This window comes from Papio anubis, chromosome 5, assembly GCF_008728515.1.
Source record: "Papio anubis isolate 15944 chromosome 5, Panubis1.0, whole genome shotgun sequence".
Taxonomy (NCBI): domain Eukaryota; kingdom Metazoa; phylum Chordata; class Mammalia; order Primates; family Cercopithecidae; genus Papio; species Papio anubis.
The window spans coordinates 126067174-126089334 of record NC_044980.1 but is presented as its reverse complement, the minus strand read 5'-3'; the positions used below and the strand labels follow the sequence as shown (position 1 = coordinate 126089334).

The following is a 22161-nucleotide window of genomic DNA, read 5'->3' as shown; positions in this document are numbered from 1 at the left end:
AAGTGTGTGTGCTCAGTGGACCATCTGTGCCAGAATCAGCAGAGACTCTTAACATGCAGCTTTCCGGGCCTCACCCCATACTTGCTACCCTTCTAGAAGCTGAAAATTTGTTTCTAACAGACCTGCAGACCTTCTAGAGGTGAGACTCTATAGCAGCTCTCCCATACCGTTGCGCTTCCTCAGTGAGGCCTGTCCTGGGCTTCCTCTAGGGAAAGCCAGAGTAAACAGGTTCTTTGTTGAGTTTCCTGAGGCCCTGGTGTTATGTGGTTGAAAGACCAGGGTCAGGAGATCCAGATTCTGATCTTGGATCTGCTTCAGTCAGCCCCGTGGTCCAGTCATGTCCCTTCCCCACCCTGGGCCTCAGTTTTCCCATCTGTCTAATGAGTACATTTGGATCATTGCTGGTTCTGGTATTGGGACTAAGGAGTGAGGAGTGTTCCAGGGAGAGCTCCAAGTGATGGAAGGGACAGGAGGCAGGCTGAGTTCCTCCAAGCCATGGGCAGGCTGCAGCACCTGGTGAAGGTATGCCCTCCGTAGGTCCCTGTTAGCAGCGTTCTCTAAGAGCATGAAGCTATTCACCCAAGAGATGCAAAGATGCTGGGAGCAGTCCTTGCTTCAAGAAGCTCAGTCTAGGAGACAGGACAGGGACAAACCCCTCCAGGCTCACAGAGCCAAGGTCCAGAGTGTGTGGTTTGCAAGGGATGGAAACAGTTCTGTGAAACTGGCCTTGGCAGAAAAGTCAGATTTGAAGAGAGGGCCTGCCAGGAGTGGGGCACCTGGGAGCAAGCTCTGTGGGCGGGCTTTCTGGCAGGGAGTGGGAAGTCAGTGGAGCCAGATTGGGACCACTGGGAGGGCCTTCAAGGCTAGAGTAGCCAGTGGTTTTAGACCAATGACAGGCATAAACACCGCCACAGGGGGCTGAGAGAAGAGGATAGTGACCCAATCACTTAGAAGTCACAGACCCCAAGGGACAGCGGCAGTGGGTTACCAGGTGGCTTCCAGTATACCTGTCTATGTTTGTTTGGAGATTGTGAGGAGACTGTATCATATGTGTGTAACAATCTCTTGGAATTTTCAGAATTTTGTGGCTCAGTCAACACTGTCAGTGAAACAACATCATGTTAGCTAAAATGTATCTTAAAGATAAGCCCATTGGTTTTGGCATTTATTGTTAATTGAATTTTCCCAGAAATGGCAGCAGAAAGATTGTTAATGTTCATGAATTTACATCAAGTTAAACATCTGTTCCTCTTAAGCTAAACTCCAGCAAAGTTACGGCAGCTCCTAAATTAGATCTGGGAGTAAAATGCTGCTTGTTCTTTGCACAGCTTAGCAGCTTCAAAATAGACCTCAGGATGACACATCACAACTGAGGCCCCTGTAACGCAGCCACACGGAGCCATAGTGTGGGTGCCAGACAATTAAACCAGGTTTTTGCTTTAGTGGTGAAGATCGAAGCTTTGCTGGGCCAGCACGTGACATGACTTATCAGGCTGATGGGGAAAGTGTGGCAACCAGTGTTGCTAATGTCTGGGGATGGGCAGCCAAGAGGGTGGGGGCACGTCCTGTCTCTCCCCTGGGACTCTCTTGGGGATTCTCAGGTGAGGTTTGGGGATCTGAGCTCTAGCCACCCTGCCAGGCTGAAGAGGGGCTGGAGCCCACTGAGCACGGCTCCAGAGAGTGGCTGGTTTCCGCAGGGATGGCCTGTGTCTGGTTTGGGAAGAGAGATCCTCATCCCATTTGTTGGCATTCAGAGCAGACCCACCATCCCCCACCCAAGCAAGTCTTTCTTCCCCATGCCCTTGCCGCTTGGTCCACGCCCCCTTCCCCAAAGGGATTGCTTCCAGCAGTGGCAGCTGAGCTCTTCCATGAGGTTGAGCCCTGCCCTGCATTCCCCTCTCTAGTACATTTTGTATATTCTTCAAAGGGGGGACTCCTGAAAGTACAGTGACCCCAAGAAGGGAAATTCCAGCACCCTGGAGACTCGTGAGGCTGCGGTCTTATAGTGGCCTCCACCCACCTTGACGCCACATTCTGCCTGTGTATAACGCTGTCCCCAAGAACACAGATGGCCCACAGGGTCGGCTCTGCTCATTTACTGATCAGAGCCGGGGCAAAAAACAGGGTCTTTCCTGAAGGTGTGCCATAGCCCAACTCACCCACAGGCCTCCTTACCTGGGTGGCTGTTTCAAGCACAGGGGCCCCAGCTGGCCCCTTCACAGGGTGATCCCAGGGCTGTCCTGACCAGCAATGCCAAGACAAGAGGGCAGCAGCTTTCCTCCTCCTCCTCTCCAGAAGCAATTCTCAGGCAGCTGCCTTGTGCCCACCATACTTCTATGCAACCTATGTCCAGAGACCACCTTGCCACCACCCCCAGCCTGGCCATGCTGGAGTTCACGGAGCCAGCATTGCAGGTTTTGGGGTGTCCCCACTGGGTGAGGTATGGAGGTTTGGACTTCAGTGAGCATGGCCACATGTACCACATGCTCAGCACGCCCCCTAAGGAACTGACATGATGGGTGACACAGGCACCAGTCTCCTCCAGAGATCCAGACCTGTCACCGTGGTGCAGCGTGACTGGGATTGTCTCTTCCTCAGGGCAGGGTTGTAACCACTCTCCAAGCCCAGTTGCCGCCCGTCTTCCACCGTCATACAGGCAATAGACATTGAATGAGCCCCTTCTATGTGCTGTGCTGGGCCAGGTGCTGGAGGTACACCTGTAAGCAAGGCCGCCCTGCCCTGGAGGAGCTCACAGTCTAACAGGGAGCCTGATGATCCACAGTGGATGAAAAAGTCACAGAAATTGAAGGCTGGAGAAGGCTGGCAGGAGAGAACAGGGCAGCACACGAGGGCCCCCGTTAGGCAGGATTGGTGTGTTAGGTGAGGGAGGCTGAAGGAGTCGGTGAAGAAATACCTTGTGGTGAGAGAGTAGGACAGGGCAGCAAGAGACAGCCCCCTTTCCCACCCCACCACCATGCAGGTGCCTCACCCCTGGGATTCAAGGCCTGGGCCTTGACCACATGGCCTGTCTCCCTCTCAGAATCTGAGCTCCTGGCGGCCTGTGTAGCGGCTTCCACATTGCCCACATTACACAACGCCTCCCTCCCCTTGGCTCTTCGGAGTCTCCCAGTCCCACCCACACCTTTAACAGGAGCTTCACCTGCCACAGAATGAAGATGGTCCCTTTGAGCACAGTCTGGCAGGGGCACACGTGGCTGATGGAATATTTACAATGTCTCCCTTGCTTCTCTTTGTTTTGCAATAGAAAGTGTTTCTTTGATGGGCATTTAATTCCAGAGACTGCTACCTGCTACCTATCTCCCTTTGCTCAAAAATTAAATGTGGATGTGCCTGTTCTCCTGCTATAATCATCTTCCTCTGTGTGGAGGGAGTGCAGTGGGAATGGGAGAACATTAGAATCTTCAAAGAGGGACAATTATTGAGGGAACTAGATTAATGAGGTGTCATAACAACTTAGCCGGATCTGCGACTGACCTTTCTCATGGAGAACGGGCTTGATAAATGTAGTTCATTACCAAGTTCTGACATGAAAATAGGATCACACTCTGGGCTGCTCGGCAGGCTGATCAATATTTTATCTGCCAAAGCAGGCCTGGTCTGGGAGCAGGAGGAGCCCCACGCATGTGCTGGCAAGGAGCCCAAGGCCAGGGCCAGGGGCTGGCGGCCAGCCCTGTGGCATGGAGGGCACCCAGGCCAGCAGGAAGGTGGCTGAGCCCTTCACAGAGCCTGTCAATGATGCTGTCAGTGTCAGGCTGACCGGGACATGCAGCCTGTCTCCCCGAGAAGCCCCAGACGGGGCATGTGCACTGGCGGGCGGGAGGGAGGGCAGGAGGGAGGGAGATCAGGACATCTTCTCTCTTCTGTTTAGCCATGAGCACTGATTTAGTGGCCAACCTGTCCCAGGCCCCACAGTAAAGGGGACAAAGACAAATGAGCCATACCCCTCCCTTGGGGCTTTGAGCCCATGTCACCAAGAGAAGACCCCAGGCCTGGCCAACCACTTGCTAATGTCCTCACATTTCCTTGCATGTCATGACCCTGGAAGGCAATAAGAGGCTATTATTATCCCCATTTTAAGATAAGGAATAGGAGTAGGAAGGGCAGGGGAGTGAATGCCTTTCCTAAGGTCTCACAGCTAAAGTCAGGTGGTCTCCTGATCCCCCAGCCAGTGCTCTGCCTGGCCTTGTGGTGACTGTCATTAGCAGTGTTGATATCAGGTAGACACGGCAGCCTATGATGAAGTCTGCGTCCACCTGAAGACCTTAGACAAGGTTGTTACGGGGTGAGCCCGTCACCCTGGCTGCTTCATGAGACTGTCTGCCCTGGAGCCACAGGACTCTGGTCCTCTCATTCAACAAGCATTTCATACTGTATTGCTGCATGGGGAACTGTCCACTTCAACCCCTGCCTGCTCAGAACGTGTAATCCCATTGAGGGGACCTAGCAGATGCTGAAAGCAGCCCATCCAGCTTCTCTCAGTCAACCCCAGAGGTAATGTGCAGCTTGGGTGGACGATTCCCCATAACACTTGCCAAGAGCATCCTATCCCAGGCACCTGCAACTTCAGTCTGAGGGCATTTTCTGGTCTCAGGCGTGTGCTCAGTCCTCATTTGAGAGGTCCAGAACTGCTAGCTGGAGGTGGTGAATTCCTCCAAGAGCAACCTCAGCTAACAGGGATGGAAGTCGGTAGAAGAATATCCCGGCTCCCTCCCACCTCAGTGGAGCAAATCTGCGGTGCGTTCCACACAGTCCCTCTGAGGACCCCATGGGATTGAGCCCCCATTGCCCACAGCGGCAACCCACTCATGATTGCACCCTTTGTTGGCTTTTCTCCCTTCCCAGTCTACTTCCTGTTCCTTCCAGCACTTCTTGGGATCATCTTCAAATATGCTGCTTGCCCCTAGATCCTCATCTCAGGGACTGCTTTGGGGGAGCCCAAACGAAGGCTGAGGCAAGCCTCACCCAGAAAGGATTTCATAGCAAGCAGAAAGGAAGGCTGAGGGAGAAAGCAGTCCCGTGTGTGTATGTGTGTGTGTGTATAAGTGGACAGGCTTCCTATAGACGAGGTAGATTGGGCCTAAGACAGGAAGGGAGTGGGGCAGCAAGAGAAAGGGGAGCTGTGTTCAGAGCACAGGGAGTTTCCAGCTATAGAGGGGGCTTCCCTGAAATTCTCCAAACCTCACTGTAAGGCTTGACCTAGCCAAGGTTACCGCAAAGGCAAAAACAAAATCCCCTTATTTGTGACAGCACAAATTTCTCTTTACCTGGAAACCAGCAAGACTCAGAGGAAACACTGAAATGACTTCCAAACATGTGGGCTGAAACCTCTTCAGTCCAAATCACGGCGGTCCTGCCCACTCATGCAGGAGGTCCCCTGCGGGTCCCAACTGGGCAGCCCCTGCTGAGCCTCATTCGAGGCATGGATGTCAAGGTTATATGCAAACATCCCAACTTCTCTCTGGAAGAGTCACGCCTCTGGATTAATCAATGCTGAAGTTCAACTGTATTCCGAGTCTCCCCATCCCAGGCTAAGCTGGAGAGGCCCTGGCAATGGGATCTGGGCGCCGGCTCAGGGCTCCTCATGGCATGCTCTTGCACCATTCTCTCAAACTCCTGACCTCAGGTGATCCACCCACCTCAGCCTCCCAAAGTGCTAGGATTACAGGCGTGAGCCACCGCACCCGGCCTGCCACCATCATTCTCAACATCATCTTGACCATCACCCACAGGGGCACCAGGGAGGGGTGGGGTGATCCCCAAGCCTCTGCCACGCACCCCAGGGTCCTTCCCTCTGAAGGAGGAAAGTATCCTGTGGACCAAGGCTAAGACTGGACCCTGCCCTTGTCCGGAGAGATCTGATTCCCTCCCTCCCTGGGAGCCAGGCCCCACACACACAGCATCAGGGCATGGAGAGTGATGAAGGTAAGGGGTGCCAGCTTATGTCAGGTGATGTTTAAGCAGCGGCCGAGATGAGTACACCAGGTGGAGATTTGGGTGAATAGCACTCCAGCCAGGGGGACAGTCAATGCCAGGCCTCTGTGCAGGAACATGCCCAGTGATCACTGATGCTGAAGTTGTCCCCCCTGGTCCCCCCACACCCCCTGCCTCTCTTGCAGTCACCTGTGTGGAATTGCTGGGCAGGTGGGCAGGGCTGACTGGGGTGAAGATAAGAAAGAGATGAACCTTGGGTGTTGACACTTTCTTCCCAAAATGATTGGAATTTGAGAAGAATAGAAGGAAGATCAGAAAACAGACCTTGGAGCCCACACAGCAGACAAGGGCTGGACTACGTGAAAGAGCTCATTTCAGTCATGGGCTCAGTGTCACTCATGGAGAGGGCCCAGCTTCACTTCTGGCCAGCAGTGTATTGGCAGCAGCTGCCTCTGGGAGGTAGATTTCAGGATGATTTATCTTCTCTTTCTTTATATTTATTTGTGCTTTCCAAGTGGTTCTTTGATGGGCATGTATTTCTTTAGAATTAGACAAATGTTTGAAACTGGAAGTGGGGAGGGAGCCTTTAGCTGAAGACCATGTCCAGTGGTGTCCAAAATGCCCAGTGCTCCACACAGCGGTGTCACTCCTATCTGACCCCACAGTGAAACCAGCAGAGGGCAGGAATGTAAAATAAAACTGGAATTTGGTAACCTATGACTTTGACACACCTTGCTAGGAAGATACCCATCCTGGAAGCCAAGGCCAGCTGTGAGGGAGGAAAGCTATCCTGGGAGACTGAGCCAGAGGCTGCAGCTTTGGGGCACCTGCCTCTGGGGGCTGGAAGAAGGCAAGGAAGGAAGTTTTCCTTCCCCCACCCCACCATAAGCCCTATGGAATTCGGATGACAGAGGCAGGGAGTGAAGGCAGGGAGCCACCAAGAGGGCAGCCCTTAGAGATGAAGGATCAAAATCCTTCCCAGAAAGAGAGTTTGGGCTTTGGGATGTTGAGTGATCATCTGCACAGAAGCAGAGCTCCCACCATCAGGCCACCTTTCCTCCAGGGTCCACAGCCCTTCCCCAGTGCTATCGGGCACCAGAGGAGCTCAGTAATTTCGGACAAATGACTTCATGATTTGAGTTTGAGCAGAGTCCTCTCTTGCAACTCATTAAAGCACCATTGTTCCTGGGATAAAGAAGAATTTAAGATTCCCTTCCTGGAATCCCTTGGTTCATCTCAGGACCCCAGTGGCAAGCTTGGCCCAGGGATGGAGTGCCCTCAGTAAAGGGAAGAAATGACAAAGGAAGTTTTGAACAGCATGATGTGTGGGGCCACACACTTCCCCACGGCCTTGGAGGCTCTGCCTGGGTTGCCCCACTGCCCTCTCCCGCCTGTCTTGTTTCACTCTCCACCTGACTCAGCCCCTCCAGCCCAGCCACACCAGCTTTCACCAGTCTCCAGACGTGCCGCACCATGGCTCCTACACACACAGTCCTGCTCCTGGCCTGCTCTTCCCTCCCACAACTCCTCATCCTACAGGTCTCATCCTGAACATCCCTCCCTTGGCCTCCCACCACAGGCACCCAGAGTCCCCAGGACTAGAAGCTGCCCAGCATCAGGCACACAGTATGTAAATAAACGCTGGTAAAAGGACAGGAGGGGCCTGGCCAGTGTGGGCCCTAGCAGGGGGTGGGACCATGGGCTCAGGGAGCTGATGCTGGAGACCTGGGGGACCCACCCCTTTCCCCCAGATGATTGACTTCTAGACCTGCACATACCTTCCTGACCAGAAGGTGTCTGCTGGGCAGTTGCCAGGGTGAAGCAGCCAGAAGTCTGTGCTCACAGGCAGCTGTGAGGATGTGAGGAGGGGCCGAGCCTGGGGAGGATGCCGCAGCACCCCACTTCCATCCCAGCAAGACCCACCTGGATGGTTCCCCCGCCTGCCGGTGTTGGAGGTGTCTAGCTGCAGACCCCTGCTCACAGGGAGACCCCAGCTACACCATGTAGCTCTACAGACTTGGGAAACGGGTTTGCCAGCTGGTGATCCCAAGAACTCCCAGGGCGTTCTCCATGCCTAGGCCGGCCTGGCCACTGGGGTCCTGAGACGAAACAAGAGGCTCCAGAAGGGAATCTTGCCCAGGGCAGCTGGCAGCTCAGAAGTGGTTTACACCCCACCAAGGTCCAGGAGGAAGGTTAGGGGGATCTGCAAGGATGGGGCGTCCTGCCCTTCTGACCCAGCCTGGCCTCACCTTCAGGTTGCCCTGCTGTGGCATGTTCTTTGGAGCCTGATTACTCACCAGCATTTCTGAGTACAGCCTCTTCCTGACACCATATCCACCTGCTGTGTACGTCAGTTTTTCAGTATCTGGATATAAACAGCCCCACTCCAGGAAGTCCTGGGAGCACCCCCAATGCTGGCTCCTGCAGACCCTCCACACAGGCACACGTCCATCTCCATTTACCCCAGCAGCCAGCCCCACCTCCACTTTCATTCTGTACCCCCACTTCTGGTCCGTTTGCCAGGACCAAATTTCAGCCTCTTTCAGGCAGTGAGGAGCTAGACTCAGGCAAAACTATTCCTCCCCTTCCCCCAAACTGATCCTTATCCAGGCCTAGAAAAAGGAAGAACCCAGCAAGTTTTGTAGGGGGACAAAGCCACTGTTTTCAATGCCATGTAGCTCTACAGACTTGAGAATTGGGTTTGCCAACTGGAGGCCCCAAGAACTCTCAGGAATCAATATCCTACTAGTCAAAAGAGGGATGCGAGCAAGGTGAAGGGGTGGGAGAGAGGCATTCTTGTCAGAGCACAAAGACTCCCAGAGAGCAAATAGATCTGATTATATTGAACACAACAATTGATTTTTTTCTAAATAAACATGCAGGAGGAAATGGTAATGGGCATCTGTTTCTGGCGGAAATCAATTGACCCCAAATTAGAAGAAAATCTAGAAATACAAACAAGCACAAGAAAAAGTGGTTGGGCTGTCCAGGCTTATCAAGGGAGGGAAGAAGGGAAGGTATGAAGGAGGAAAAGAGGAAGGGTAGAAGAAAGAAACGGACAGACTTCCCCATCACCCCTTTCCCCCCAGTAGCTTCCCTGACAGTTGCTCTTCAGTAAATGTGGTTCCCATAATGACAAGGGAGGGAGTAGCTATCATGTTATGAGCCCTTACTGGGTGCCACGCCGGTGCAAAGGCCTCTATGTACACATATTATTTAATCCTCACAACGACCCCGTGTGGGAGACACTGGTATCTCCATTTCATGGATGAGATCACTGAGACACCCTGCCCAAGGCTACATGCATGGTGGCAGCAGAGCTGGAGCTCAAACCCAGGGGACCTCAGAGCCCATGCTCTCTAGCACCTCTTCCTATTGACTCTCCAACTCTGGGATATTACCTCAGGCCCTAAACTGGCCTTGGAATTAAAGAGAAGAGCCCCAGGCTGCATCAACCCATTGGCCTTCAACCTGGAATGGCCAGTGAGGAGCCCGTGCCCATTCTCCAGGATTCAGCAAAGCCAGGCACTGAAAGTACTCATCCCCCAGGGAGATGGGAAGTGGGGCTGGAGGGGCTGCCCTCTCTGCTGACACTCCTGCAGCCCCAGTGTACGGGCCATGCGCTGCGTAGTGTCCATCCTAGAAGCCCATCACCAGTAAGATAAACTACGCCATGCTGCAGTGCATCCCAGGCCTTACTTGCCCAAACACTGCACAGTTCTGCTGCCGTTCAGCAAGCACGCCTGGGATAAAACGAGCTGTGTGCTTTGGTTTTAATGTTGTAAAGCTGCTTTTTGTTTCTTGGTCATAGACTTGTGTATATGTTTGTTTTGAAGTAATCCAGCTCTGGGAGGGTACCTAATTAACATAAGCAGGGCTTATTAGTCCTGTTAACTAAAACTCCCTAATCTAGGAGGCCAAGTATTCAAAAGCAGCCTTTAAGGTAGGATTAAGGCAAAAACCAGCGATTACAAAATGGAATTGGGGGCGGCTTTCCTAAAACCTCTGTGGGGCTGCCGCTATATATTCTGCTGGAAGAATTTCCCATTCCATCTGGCAGTTACTCTAGTCTGGCTTGTAGTAGGTGCTCAATAAATATTTGTCAGATGGACAAACCGGTTCCCTCCAGCATTTGCATCATGTGTAGCATGCATTCCATGTTCGATCGATATTTATGGGATAAATTGGTGAGCAGAACACAAACAAGTCCCATTCACTACATTTGCACCATGCACTGCACATAGTGAATGCCCCGTGCCTATTTGTGAGTGATATGGATGAATGGACCAGCGGCAAGAGCATTCTCTCAAGACCATGGGATAAGTCTCATTATGATAACCTCAGCTTCTCTTTCAGATGACACGTGCACCATAGCCGGCTATGCCCGCTTGAAGAATGTCCTTCTGGCACTCCAGACCCGCCTGCAGCCACTCCAGGAAGGAGACAGCAGACAAGACCCTGCCTCCCAGAAGCGCCTCCTGGTGGAATCTCTGTTCAGGGACTTAGATGCAGATGGCAATGGCCACCTCAGCAGCTCTGAACTGGCTCAGGTGGGCATGGCGTTCAGTGAAAGTCACATTATGGAGGAATCCAGTTTTCCATTTCCCAACCCCCACTCCGGGTGTCTAAGAGCGTGTGTTCAATACCTCTGAGAACATCTCACAAACAAAATGAGGTCAGGTTCCTCTTCCCGCCAGCCACCTTCAGCCTCTATTTACAAACAAGCTTTCACAGGCCCTCTCAGCTATCTGGCGAAAAACTCACTTCAGAGGTCCTGGTCTCTCATATTTTGACTGGGAAATCAATCTTTTCTTCGTTGAGTAGGAGTAGTTACTCAGCAGAAAAGTTACAAGGAAGCAGTGCTTGGTTTCCATTGAACACCATTGGAGCATAACCTGGAAGTCCCCAAGTCTTCTTCTACCTTAGGACATTACTGCTCCTTGGTATCCAAAGATTAAGAACCCAAACCTCAGCCTGCTTGTTTGCAGAAAGCCCTGTGTCTACCCGTCGACCCCCACCAAGCGCTGCTCTCATTTGGGAAAACACTTGCATTACACCCTGCGGTTTGCCTCCCTCCCCCGAGACTGCAATGTTAACACAGCACACATGTCCTTTGTTGAGCTACAGGGTGGTGCAGGGGTAGTTAGTGTCTGCAGCATAGAAAGCAAGGAAAGAGTGACCTCACTCACTGGGGCCACAGCCACTGCCAGTTGCAGGAGGAGCCTGTAGAGTCCTGATGGTAGAAAAGCTGGGGTGGGCTGGAGGGGCCTGCATTCCTACTTCTGCTTACTGGTTTGTTTCTATGGGTCTGGAGCCCTAGAGCCACACCAAGCAGGTGCAAGATCTGCAAGGACAGTGAGATCAGCCTCCCAATGCTGGGTGGTGGGGGACGGTGGGCATCTCTTTTCTTGTGACCACAGACTGTCCACCCAGTGGATGGGTAATAAAGACAGGTCCCCACCTTTGATGCCAATTTAAAGAAATCTTAAACATGGCACAGGGACCTTCTCAAGGCTGTGGCCCAGCCATTGGGAGGAAGTGGGGTGGGGAGTGCCCTAGCATTCATTGAGCCATGTGCTTGACATTGAGCTAGGCCCTTGACCTGTGATTAATAAACTCAGAAGGGTTCATTGTTATGTAGGATAGTGGCAAAGAATGCAGACTTTAGAGTCAAACTGCCTAAGGTGAAGTGCTGCCTCCAGCATGTATGAGCTAGTGGACCGTGGGAGACAATGTTGTTTTGCTGTGCCTCTGTGTTCATCTGTGAACCTCACAGGGTCATCATGAGGGTTAAATGAGCTAAGACAGTGAATGCCTTAGAGTGGTACCTGGCATGTGGTATGTTTCTTTCTTTTTTCTTTTTTTTTTTTTTTTAGACGTGGTCTCGCTCTGTCACCCAGGCTGGAGTGCAGCAGTGCAATCTTGGCTCATTGCAGCCTCTGCCTCCCGGGCAGAAACCATTCTTGTGCCTCAGCCTCCCAAGTAGCTGGAATTACAGGCTTACACCACCACACACAGCTAATTTGTGCATTTTTAGTAGAGATGTGGTTTCACCATATTTGCGAGGCTGGTCTCAAACTCCTGACCTCAGGTGATCCGCCCACTTTGGCCTCTCAAAGTGCTGGGATTACAGGTGTGAGCCACCATGCCTGGCCACATGGTGTGCTTCAATAGAGAGAGCCATCAGTATTGTTGCCATCATCATCATCGTTATTATTATTTCCTCCTTAAATCTTTTGACCATCCTCTGCTGTAAGGAGGAGACTACTATTATCCCACTTCACAGATATTTTCAGATGAGGAAACTGAGGCTCTAAGAAATCAGACAACTTGCCTGAGTTGTTCACTGCCTGGGACATGATAGAACTGAGATAAAACCCTGGCAGGCTGACATGCATGCGCCTGCTCTCCTCAGAGCACTCAGAATCTCCCTGGGGAGAATGGCTCCCACCAAGAGGCACCGCATGGTTCCTTGAAGGTCTGTAGGGACAGCAAGTACCCAGAGAACCCTAGCAAGGAGCAGCCACCAGAAGCTTTGGCACATAGGCCCTCTGTTCCAGGCAGTCCTGAGCCTGCTTCCAAAGCACGTTGGGAATCTCAGATGACTCTGCTCTGCTCACCCATACCTGAGCGGCTCACGCAAGCCCATTCAAGGCCTGCATCCCAGGAGGCTTGCTGCCCATGGGCTCCAGGGCAACCACCCTGCCAGCATGTCACCATCTCCATCAGCACTAGGCCTCAGCTCTGGCTAAGACCCCGAGGGGCAGGTCCAGGGACCTACAGGTGACTCAGGCTGCTCTGGGAAAATCCCAGGTCCTGAGAGTTACAGCTACCTGCAGGAAGAACCACCTGGCAATTCCTCAAACTACCGAGCAGGGAGCACCGAGGGCAGGTGGCATCAGCTTGTCTTTAACAGAGGCCGCTGTGAGATCTTGGTATCCAGGCCCACACAGCTCCAGGTAAACAGAACCTTACCAGGCACTTCGTTCTAACCTGGCAGATATGTGGCCTGAGGCACCTGAAGCCATTAAGAAGTGTGGTAATTGGACAATGATTTCCTCTTTAAAATTTAATATAGTTAAAGTCCGTTCCATAAATCTGCCAAGCAGAGCCCGGCTAAAGTGGGCCTTTCCTTGACACTGAATCAAAGGTGCTGGGAAAAAACTCGTCAGTCCTATAAAAAGTTAATCAATTTCCAATGCAGAAATAGACAAAGGGAAATTTCCATCTTCAGAAGATTGATCTCAGGCGTTATGGTTGATCTCCCTTTTATCGAACACTCTTACTTGCTTGGTGAAGGGTCATTTTTTTAACATTATCACATTAAATTGCCTTTAATACAGCAGACCAAGCTGAGAATGTTAAATAAAGAGAAAATGCCTCTGCCTCCCTCCCCCCGCACCAAAATAAAACAAAATCATTTTCTTTCTTCTGAGATTTCCTTCTGAGCATTTTCCCTGCAAGACCTTCAGTTCCGAGCACACTGGCCTCTGGCCGTAGCTCCAGCTGAGTGAGGGTGCCTAGAATTTCTACCCTTAGTTACCTTGGGACATGTGGCTGATGGTGCTGGGCAGGCCTCTGTGTCTTATGGCTCAGACCACAGCTGGAAAGGAGTTTACTGTATCATCTGTGGCCTCCATGCCAGAGTCACAAAGGTGGACATCTGCGTCCCGGGCAGGACAGGGCAGGCAGGGGCGAAGCTCAGGTCTAGGTGGATAGAGCGGAGGGGTCTGGGAGTGTGCTGTGTCCAGGCAGCACTGCCTGCCATGGGTAAGGGCTGATGGGTGGTGGGTGGGTGCATGATGCAGCAGTGACCTCCAGCTCTACGCAGCTGGAAGCTGGCGGAGCTCTGTCCGCACACTGAGTTCAGCCACAGTTTGCTGGGTTTATCTGATGGGGCCTTTTCTCTCCTGTCTCCCCATCTATAGCACACAGCAGTAGAGCAAGTGGCCTCAGGGATTCCCATCTCAGACGGTCTGGGTCTGTCTGCCTAGACAGGGAAAAGACACACCTGCGCTCTAGTGTAGACTCTGCCCCAAGCACTGTGTGAACCTGGGGAAGCCACATCCCCTCTCTGAGCCCCAGTTTTCTCATCCATAAAATGAAGGAGTCAGACAAGACAAAACCAAAGAGCTTCAGGTACCCCTCAAGGCCCACTGAACTGTCCCTGGATTCCCTCTTGGCCTGAGTCATTTTCATCAATGCCCGTGACTCTAAACTCACCTGACTCTGGCCTTGTTCTCCTCCTCACCCCACAGCATGTGCTGAAGAAGCAGGACCTGGATGAAGACTTACTTGGTTGCTCACCAGGTGACCTCCTCCGATTTGACGACTACAACAGTGACAGTTCCCTGACTCTCCGCGAGTTCTACATGGCCTTCCGTAAGTTGGGTTCTAGTGGGAAAAGGGCTTATTTCCCCAGGCGCTCCTGCACCAAAATGCTGTTGCGTGCCTGGAGTCTGTCCTCAGTTGTCTCCCAGGTTGGTTGCTTATACAGAGAAAAGCTGTTGAATTTGTTTTGCAACAAGCCTGAGCTTTAAGAAAAGACTAAATGGAGAGTGGATGGGGCCAGAGAGGGCTTGCCCTGTTCCTTTTGAATAAAGATTTTTCTCGCTCTTTGAGGGGCCAGGACTGTAACTGAAGCATAGCCGTGAGGGCACTGTGAGCACCACCCCCCCCCTTGGGGGTTCTATGACTGAAGGAGAAGGAAGCAGATTTTAGGGCTATCCTCAGGCTACGGCCTGGCCATGTGGGGAGCCCTGCCTGGAGGAAAACACCCTGCAGGAGGGCCTGGAGGCTTGGCCCTGCAGCAGCAGGGAGCAGTGACTACCCAAGGACAATGGAGAGTGAGGGTCCAAAGTGAAGAGAGGCAGGCGATCCCTGGAGAAGAAGGGAAAGTGGGTGCTCTTTGAAAACAGGAGGTACTCTGAGTGCCCCTCCAGGGAGTGCCTGGTGCATATGCAAGTGGATGGGTGCCTTCAGGACCTGTATCTTTTACTAAGGTCATCTTCCAAGAGATTACATTAACCAGAGGCGGTGCTGGGACAGGACTTACAAGAAATGCAAGATACAAGAGCCCTGTGTAGCTCCAGGCAGGGGTCAGCAGAGGGGAGAGGAAAGGGCGGTGCTGGGCCCACGCTGGAGACTAGAGGGGACATCCTTGGCCCAAAAGAGATGAAGCCCCTTATGTTAGAAGATATTCAAGCTCTGCTTAAAGTGGGCAATGCATATACCCTTGGGTGTGACCTGCCAGCTCACAGTTCCTAAGCGCAAGCCCTGGCATTCAGGAGGTGGGTGCAAGCCCACCCCACCCCCAGGGGCCCTGAGCCATAGAGCCTGGTATCCTCCCTCAACCCCAGCCTTTACCTGGAGTCCCGTTTCCAGCAAAGTATTCCTGCTTCAGAGTGACATCTCTTTGGGCTGTTGCTATTCCACACCTTCACAAGGCCTGAAGAGGGATCCTTGTGATTTGTTGGCAAGCAGGGCTCTTGTGGCAAATAGAGAGGTACTTGGATGACATAGGAGGAGAGAAACAAGTATGATTCTTCCCTATGGGAAGTGTCCATGAGCTTGACCTGGTTTCAGGGGGCTTTCTAGTTCATATCATCCTTAGTACCAAAGTCCACCCCCCAGTTCCAGGGCTTTGCTTGATTTACTGTGACTGTGCAGGGTCCCCATCATCCTCCTCCCTGCCCACTAGTCAAACTCATACCTGCCTGTGCTGGTTCATAATAAGGTGAGAGTGACTGGTAGACTTATCCTGCTGTGGAGGTGTTTGTCTTGTGGGCCAAAGAGATTATTTCCAGAAATACATCTGGAAATACATTTGGAATGTGTGGAAGTATCCACAACTCCCCACACCTGGTTCACGAGAGCCCATTGTTAAATTTTCAGGAATTTTGCAAGTAGTTAAACACTTGGTCGCGTTAAATTGGCCACATTGGGAATATTTACATCATAGAAATTCACAGCACACATATGCTACCAAAAAAGGGAAGGGGGAACATTTTTTCTTCTCTAGCGAGCCGGTTGTTAAACATTGACCTACATATCACTGGACAAGACCGTCTCTCCTGCCCTCGGAGTCTACTTCTGGCAATATCCTCCCTACCCGCCTCCCCACACTGAGACTCCTTGATGATTCCATGGAACATGAACAAGAGTAGGCTCGAGCAGCTAGGGCAGCTTACAGGAACAGCAGCTCTCCGAGTCAGGAAAGCAGCAACATGTTTTCTGGGGATAGTTCAAGACATTCCCAAAAACGCTTTCTGAACCCAGACCCCTCTGCCAAAGGAGTGATGAAGGAAAAGCTCAGTGCATTTTTAGAGCCAGAGGCCAAAACTGGACTTCAGGGATTTGCAGGGCATACCGGGCATCATTACTTAATGTCCAAGGATGCCATCATTAAGCAGATAATGGCACTGCTTGGGTACCATCTTGGTGCCTGGTACCACAGCAGCCTCTGCTTTATGAGCACAGTTCCCATGAATGGGTCTGGGGTCAAACAGCAAGCTCTTGGCTTTGCTCTCAAGGAAATGGAAGCATCCCTATTGCCTATGATGAAAGAGGAGGCCTCTCCAGCTTCCCTAGTAAGGTCATTATAAACATGAGCTACCCTGGAAAGGGAAGGACGTCATTACCTGACCTCCAGCCACATGTCTCATACAGAGCAATGTGGTGTCAGCTCCCTTCGTTCCTGGATTATTATTTGGAAAGCTTTATAATCATCATTTTTAAAACAAATTAGATTCTGCTGTCGCCTTGGACTTGTTTTGAACCAGACAGCCAAACCATTCATCACAGCCCAGCCCAAATAATAGATATGCAATAAAAAGTAAACTCACAGCCATTAAGGAAGCCACAAAATGAGTTAACCCCCACTATAAAGGCTTGACATGCAGCCACTTGGAGCATATGGGGATCAATGGTTTTTCAAAGTCACAGGAACTCTAAACTAAATTCCCATAGCTCTGGGAATAGATTTATGGTTCAGCGAATTTTAAATAGGTAATTGAAATGAGACATATAGGTACAAGTTATTATCCAGCAATCGATGGGCATTAAAGAAATCTCACTAAAACCCAGAAAGTAATATCTCAAACATTTCAGCAACAACATTCTGGATTTAATTTTAAAAACTAGAGCTGATGGGCTGGCAGAGGTTGAGGCATTAGCATTTTATTTTCTAGTCTCTATTTTGCTGGCGTCCTTGGGTGTAAGGCAGGGGGAGGTCTGTGGGGTGACTCCAGCTCTGTAGCCTACCGATGCAGAGTCAATCACTTTACTAAAGGATGTTGGGTTTGGGGCTGTTTTCCCCAGAGAAGGAAGTTGTATTTATCAGTTTTTGAGGTTTGTGGGAGAGATCTCCTAAATCATGTCTTCCCGTGCAGCTGGCCTGGCCCTGGCTGGGCCATGCTTGCCACAGTCTGCAGCCAGCGGGGGGTGATGCTAGGAGTCCCACACTGGTGGCTGTCTGTGCTGAGCTGGTTTGTGATGGGGCTGCACCCCCTTACTGGCTGTGAGGAACAGGTGACTCTCCTCCAGGGTGGCAGGCAGTGCCTAGTCATGGGAGTCAGTTAAGTCTCTTTCTGATTGTCAGATGGAGCCAAGCCTCCCAATTGCCTCTCTCTGTACAGGGACAGGAATGAAATATGAGGGTGCCCCCTCTTCCTCCTTTTGTCAACTAAACATTCTCTTTGCATTGTATTGGCTTCCCAAACCACAGGCTGATCTAGGAACTAAAGGCTCAGTGTCCTTCTCCAGCACATGCCCTCTGCCTCCCCTTCCCCACACCACCTCCCACCAGCCCAACAAGGAGTGGTGCCACCTGTCCCTGCCATGGCAGAGACCCAGGCTCCAGGGTCACCATAAGCAAGGTGTGTGCTGGCCCTGTCTGTTCATCACAGTAAATTAACCTCAAAGTTGCTCATCTAAAAAGCTTCTCAATAATGCATGGTTTTTGCACTGTTCTGAATGCTCAGGTTGGGATCAGGGAAAACACATTGCTAAAAAAAAGGTTTTTCTCACTTTAAATTCATTGCAAGTTTCTTCTGCTTTTTAGAAAATAGTTGTCCTTTTAATTACTCCTGTGAGAGCAAAACCCACAAATGTGTCGGATGCATGGGAAGGTTTTGAGCAGCTAGCAGTGCAGGATAAAGGGCTTCACATGTTAATGTCCTGGGACCACACAGGCAGAGTGTCAGGAGGACCTGGGGTGCTGAATGCCGGGGAACCAGACACCCTTCCTCACCTCTGACATGTGTAAACTCCAGGCAAGCAGAAAGGAAAACGGTGTTTTAATCTACAGCACTACCACTACAGCCAGGGCAACTCTATGAAACAGATGATATGGTCATCTGGTGAATTTACAGCTGTTTTTTCACCATCTCTGCTGCTAAGTGAAAGGATGGTGCAGCTTCACTTACCATGCCCCTATCCTCTGGAACTAATGGTGCCTGGCCCCATACCAGACTTCCATACACACTATCTCAGCCAATCCTCACACCCACCCTGTATTGAGCAGGATGGTAAAATAAGCAACCGTAAGCATCCTCACTACCCAGATCTATCTGGCTCTTTATCTGGGTAGGGTGAGTTCAGACAAGGAGTTTAGATAGCAAGGATATTGCTTTGTTCTACTCCCTCTCATTCCTGAGTTTTGGATAGTAAGTAACAAGATTTTAAATAGCATGGGGTTCATCAAAAAGTTTATCTGAATTGACTCGGCTCTTGAATTCGGAGAGCAAGCAATGCCTATGAGCTGGTCTGTTTTGACTGAAGCCAAGACTCTAGGTGCCAATGACTCCCCCTACCCCAAAGGAAGACACTGGTTTTGCCACACAGGATTTGCAAATAAAGTGGCCGAAGAACTGATTCACTGCCCTTGGTCCCTCATTTTCTCAAGGGCACAAAACAGTTAAAGCTGGAGTGGCCAAGGGAGGAACTGAAAATTGGAAGACAGAAGGGGTGATCTCACCACCTCCTCCCAGAGACAGAAGTGGGGTTGCTGTCCTGACTTCAAGTGTATAGAGAGGGCTTCAAGAAGACTGCCATGTGAGCTCCTGAGGCCAGCGCTGGAGGACGGGGTTCACAGTCAGTGTTCCATTTGAATGACTTTGCTCGTCAGGATTGCTGTGGTTAGTAATAGGCTCTTCGTACTCCAGTTGTATAAAGTGATACCCAGCATTTAACATGTGTCAGCACTGTACACTATGTCCAATTTCACAGATGAAGAAACTGAAACTCAGAGAAGTAGCTAACCCAAGGTTACGTAGTCAGCAGGTAGCAGAGTCAGGATTCAATGGACATGTCTGATTCTAGAACTTTCTCATGCATTTAAACAAACTTTGCAACACATCTGCATTCTCCATTGAAGAGAATCTCACTGTCCTCACAGTGATTTCCCTTAACTTCAAGCCCCAACTCAATGGTCTTCTTCTCCAGGAGGTCTTCCTCTATTTATTTTTCCTCCACCAAGCCCCACACATCTTCCTCTGTGTGCCCACAGCCCTCGGTTAACAAGGCTGTGGCCTGATCATTAAGAGTGTGGACTCCAGAGTCCAAGCTAGACCTGGTTTTGAATCTTTATTCTGTGACTAACTGTGTGACTTTGGACAGCTCCCTACAGGAGGTTAAACTGGGCTTTAAGTTTCCCATCTGTAAAATGGGAATAACAACCATGCACAGGGTTATTGAGGACTAAAGGAGCTACTTAATGTAAAGTGATTAGCATGAGACTTTGCCTATAGTAAGTGTTAGGCAAACATTAACCAAATCAATGATGGTGGCGGTGAGGGTGATGATGAAGATTTCTGTGTGTGCCCCATCACCCTGTGCCATGCCATTGTTGTCCTTCCCCCTTTAGACCGCAGGCTCCCTGAGGATAGAGGCTGCTTCACTCATCCTGCACTCCTGTGCAGCATGGGGTATGTCACCCAGGGAGGCCTTGGTCAGTGTTGCTCATTGAGGGCATGAAGGACATGGAGAAATACCTTGGGCAAGCAGAGGAGTCCAGACATGAAGCTGTGGCCAGCGATCCCAGAGGGTCTCTGCATGCCGCCAGGGGGCCTGGAGAAAACAGGGGCAGAGGAAGTGCCTTGCTGGGGCCCCACAGCTGGGGCCCCTGGTAGAGAAGCATCAGCCTGGCTGGAGCAGGGCAGCTGGACATCCCCAGTCCAGACATCCCTAATCACTGGATGAGCAATTGGGTGTGAGGGGAGCCCCTGCTTCTCACATGGGCTAATGACACCTTATTGAAGATAAAAGCAATTCCCACTGGAAAGCTCTCATCCTGACCTCAGGGCCACTAACTGGCCATTCAGCCCTCCTCAGAGTAAGTGCTCTGGTCGGCTGGCAGGCTGCATAATTACCTCCACCTCCGGCAACCACGGGTGCAGAGGAGGGCTCTTGCTCAGCCCGCTCCTCAGCCCTGCATGCCTGCCGGCCCACAGCCACATCCCTCATGATGCAGCAGACTCTGGCTGCAGCAGCCCAGGACCAACAGCCCCACCCAGCCCAACTCCTGCCACCTCACCTGGAGGTCAGCTTTGCTGGCTGTGTAAATCTGCATACCTTGGAAATGATCCATAGGCATAGAATATGGGTTTGTATGTCCATGCTGGGCCCTGGCAGGCTGGCACATCAGGCCTCTGGAGCAAAACCATCAGCCACAAATACCCAAGCTCCCCACTGCAGGTGAGGGCAAATCTGGAAGGAAGACCACTGTGGGAAGGCCAGCGGGTCCACGCTGAAGCTGCTGTAGGCTGAGGCTCTCTGAAAGTAGGGTGAGCTCCTGGGCAGGGAGGGACAGGCCCTGTCTCCTCTCCCATCCATATACTTGGCATGGAGTGGTATGGAAAGGGCAGGCCACCAACCTGAGCCTTTCAGAGGAGCCTGACCAGAGCAGGGAGAGCAGCACAGGGAAAGGGTCAGGAATTGAGGTTGGGAAGCGTAGGAGGAGGAAAACCATGGAAGCTGAGGTGGCATTAGGTCAGCAAACGCACACAGAGCTCACTCTCAGGGAAGCGCTGGGCAGAGACTCAGCTGTGAGCAAGACCACAGCAGCCCTGCCCATGAGGAGCTTGCCACCTGGGTAGAGAGGCGGGGCTGGGGGAACAGAAAGATGACCCAATAAACAAAGTAGGAGCTGAGAGAGAGCATCCTGGGTGCAGGAGGACCAACTGTCCCCAGAGAGGTCAGGAAGGGACATCAGAGCAGAGACCTCAACACCGAGCTAGAGATAACCAGACAGAGGGTGATGAAAAAGGTTTCCCGGGCAGGTGGGGGGAGCATGTGATCCCAAGGGACAAGGGGCTTGCCTGAGGGAGGAGGCAATACCCAGGGCAGAAAGGCCACCACCACAGTTAGGGCCCTGGGGACAGAACTCAGACTCAGAGGCCAGGGCTTGGAGAAGGGCGGCTTAGCTCGGCTCTGAGGGGGACCCTCCCCAGCCTCTCCAGAGTTGCCCAGTGAGCGGTGAGTCCCCATCACTGCAGGTACACCAGCCTGCGAGCCGCTGGAGAGGGGACTGACTATCAGCTGGAGACCTGGACTTGGCCTTTGAAGGCCTCCAGTGATGACTGTCGGGACAGACATGTGAGCAGAGCTGTTATCTAAGACCTCCTAGGACCTAGACATGTTATCTAAGACCTCCTGATGTCCTGGGGTCTGAACTCTGTCCTTTTTGCCTGTCCCTTGCTATATAAAGACAGAAACACAACTGATGCATGCGCCTGCCTCCACCTGCCCCTGCTATGCAGGAAAAGTTGTCAAGAGCCCCTTGGCAAGTGTCTGATGAGTGCCTCATCTGCATGAGGAACAGAGGTGGCAGGAATGGGGCCTCCATCTATGCATTAGGGTTCTGGGTGGAACAATCTCTGTCCCCCATTACACCAGAGAGGGCTTGATTCTGAACCAGAACTGGTGATTGCTTGTCAGTACACCCTGCAGCAGTTTCTTCTTCTCCCACACTTGGAAGTTTCAAACCCAGACTGCCCCATTCCCATCTCAATGGTTTACTTCTAACAGCTGCATGGTGGGACCCGGCACTTTCTAGTCATTGTCTGGAGCTGAGTCTTCAAGCACTTTCCATTTTTAAAGATCCCAGCTGGAAGTTGTCAATGGCCTCCGTGCAGAGCAATTGAATAGCAGAAAATGAACTAATTACAGGTTGTTATTGAAACTCTATTATATACAAATTGCAAAGAAAAC

The 22161-nt window shown here is 51.5% G+C and overlaps 1 protein-coding gene across 3 annotated transcripts in view; it reads left to right on the top strand.

Moving 5' to 3' along the window:
* FSTL4 (follistatin like 4) overlaps positions 1–22161 on the top strand; it is a 439124-nt gene that overhangs the window by 304373 nt on the left and 112590 nt on the right. For all 3 annotated transcript variants that reach the window (XM_017959857.3, XM_009209070.4, XM_003900097.4), the window contains 2 exons: positions 10309–10502; positions 14211–14334. In XM_017959857.3, the coding sequence (XP_017815346.2) occupies positions 10309–10502; positions 14211–14334 (318 nt within the window). The remainder of the gene's footprint in view (positions 1–10308; positions 10503–14210; positions 14335–22161) is intronic.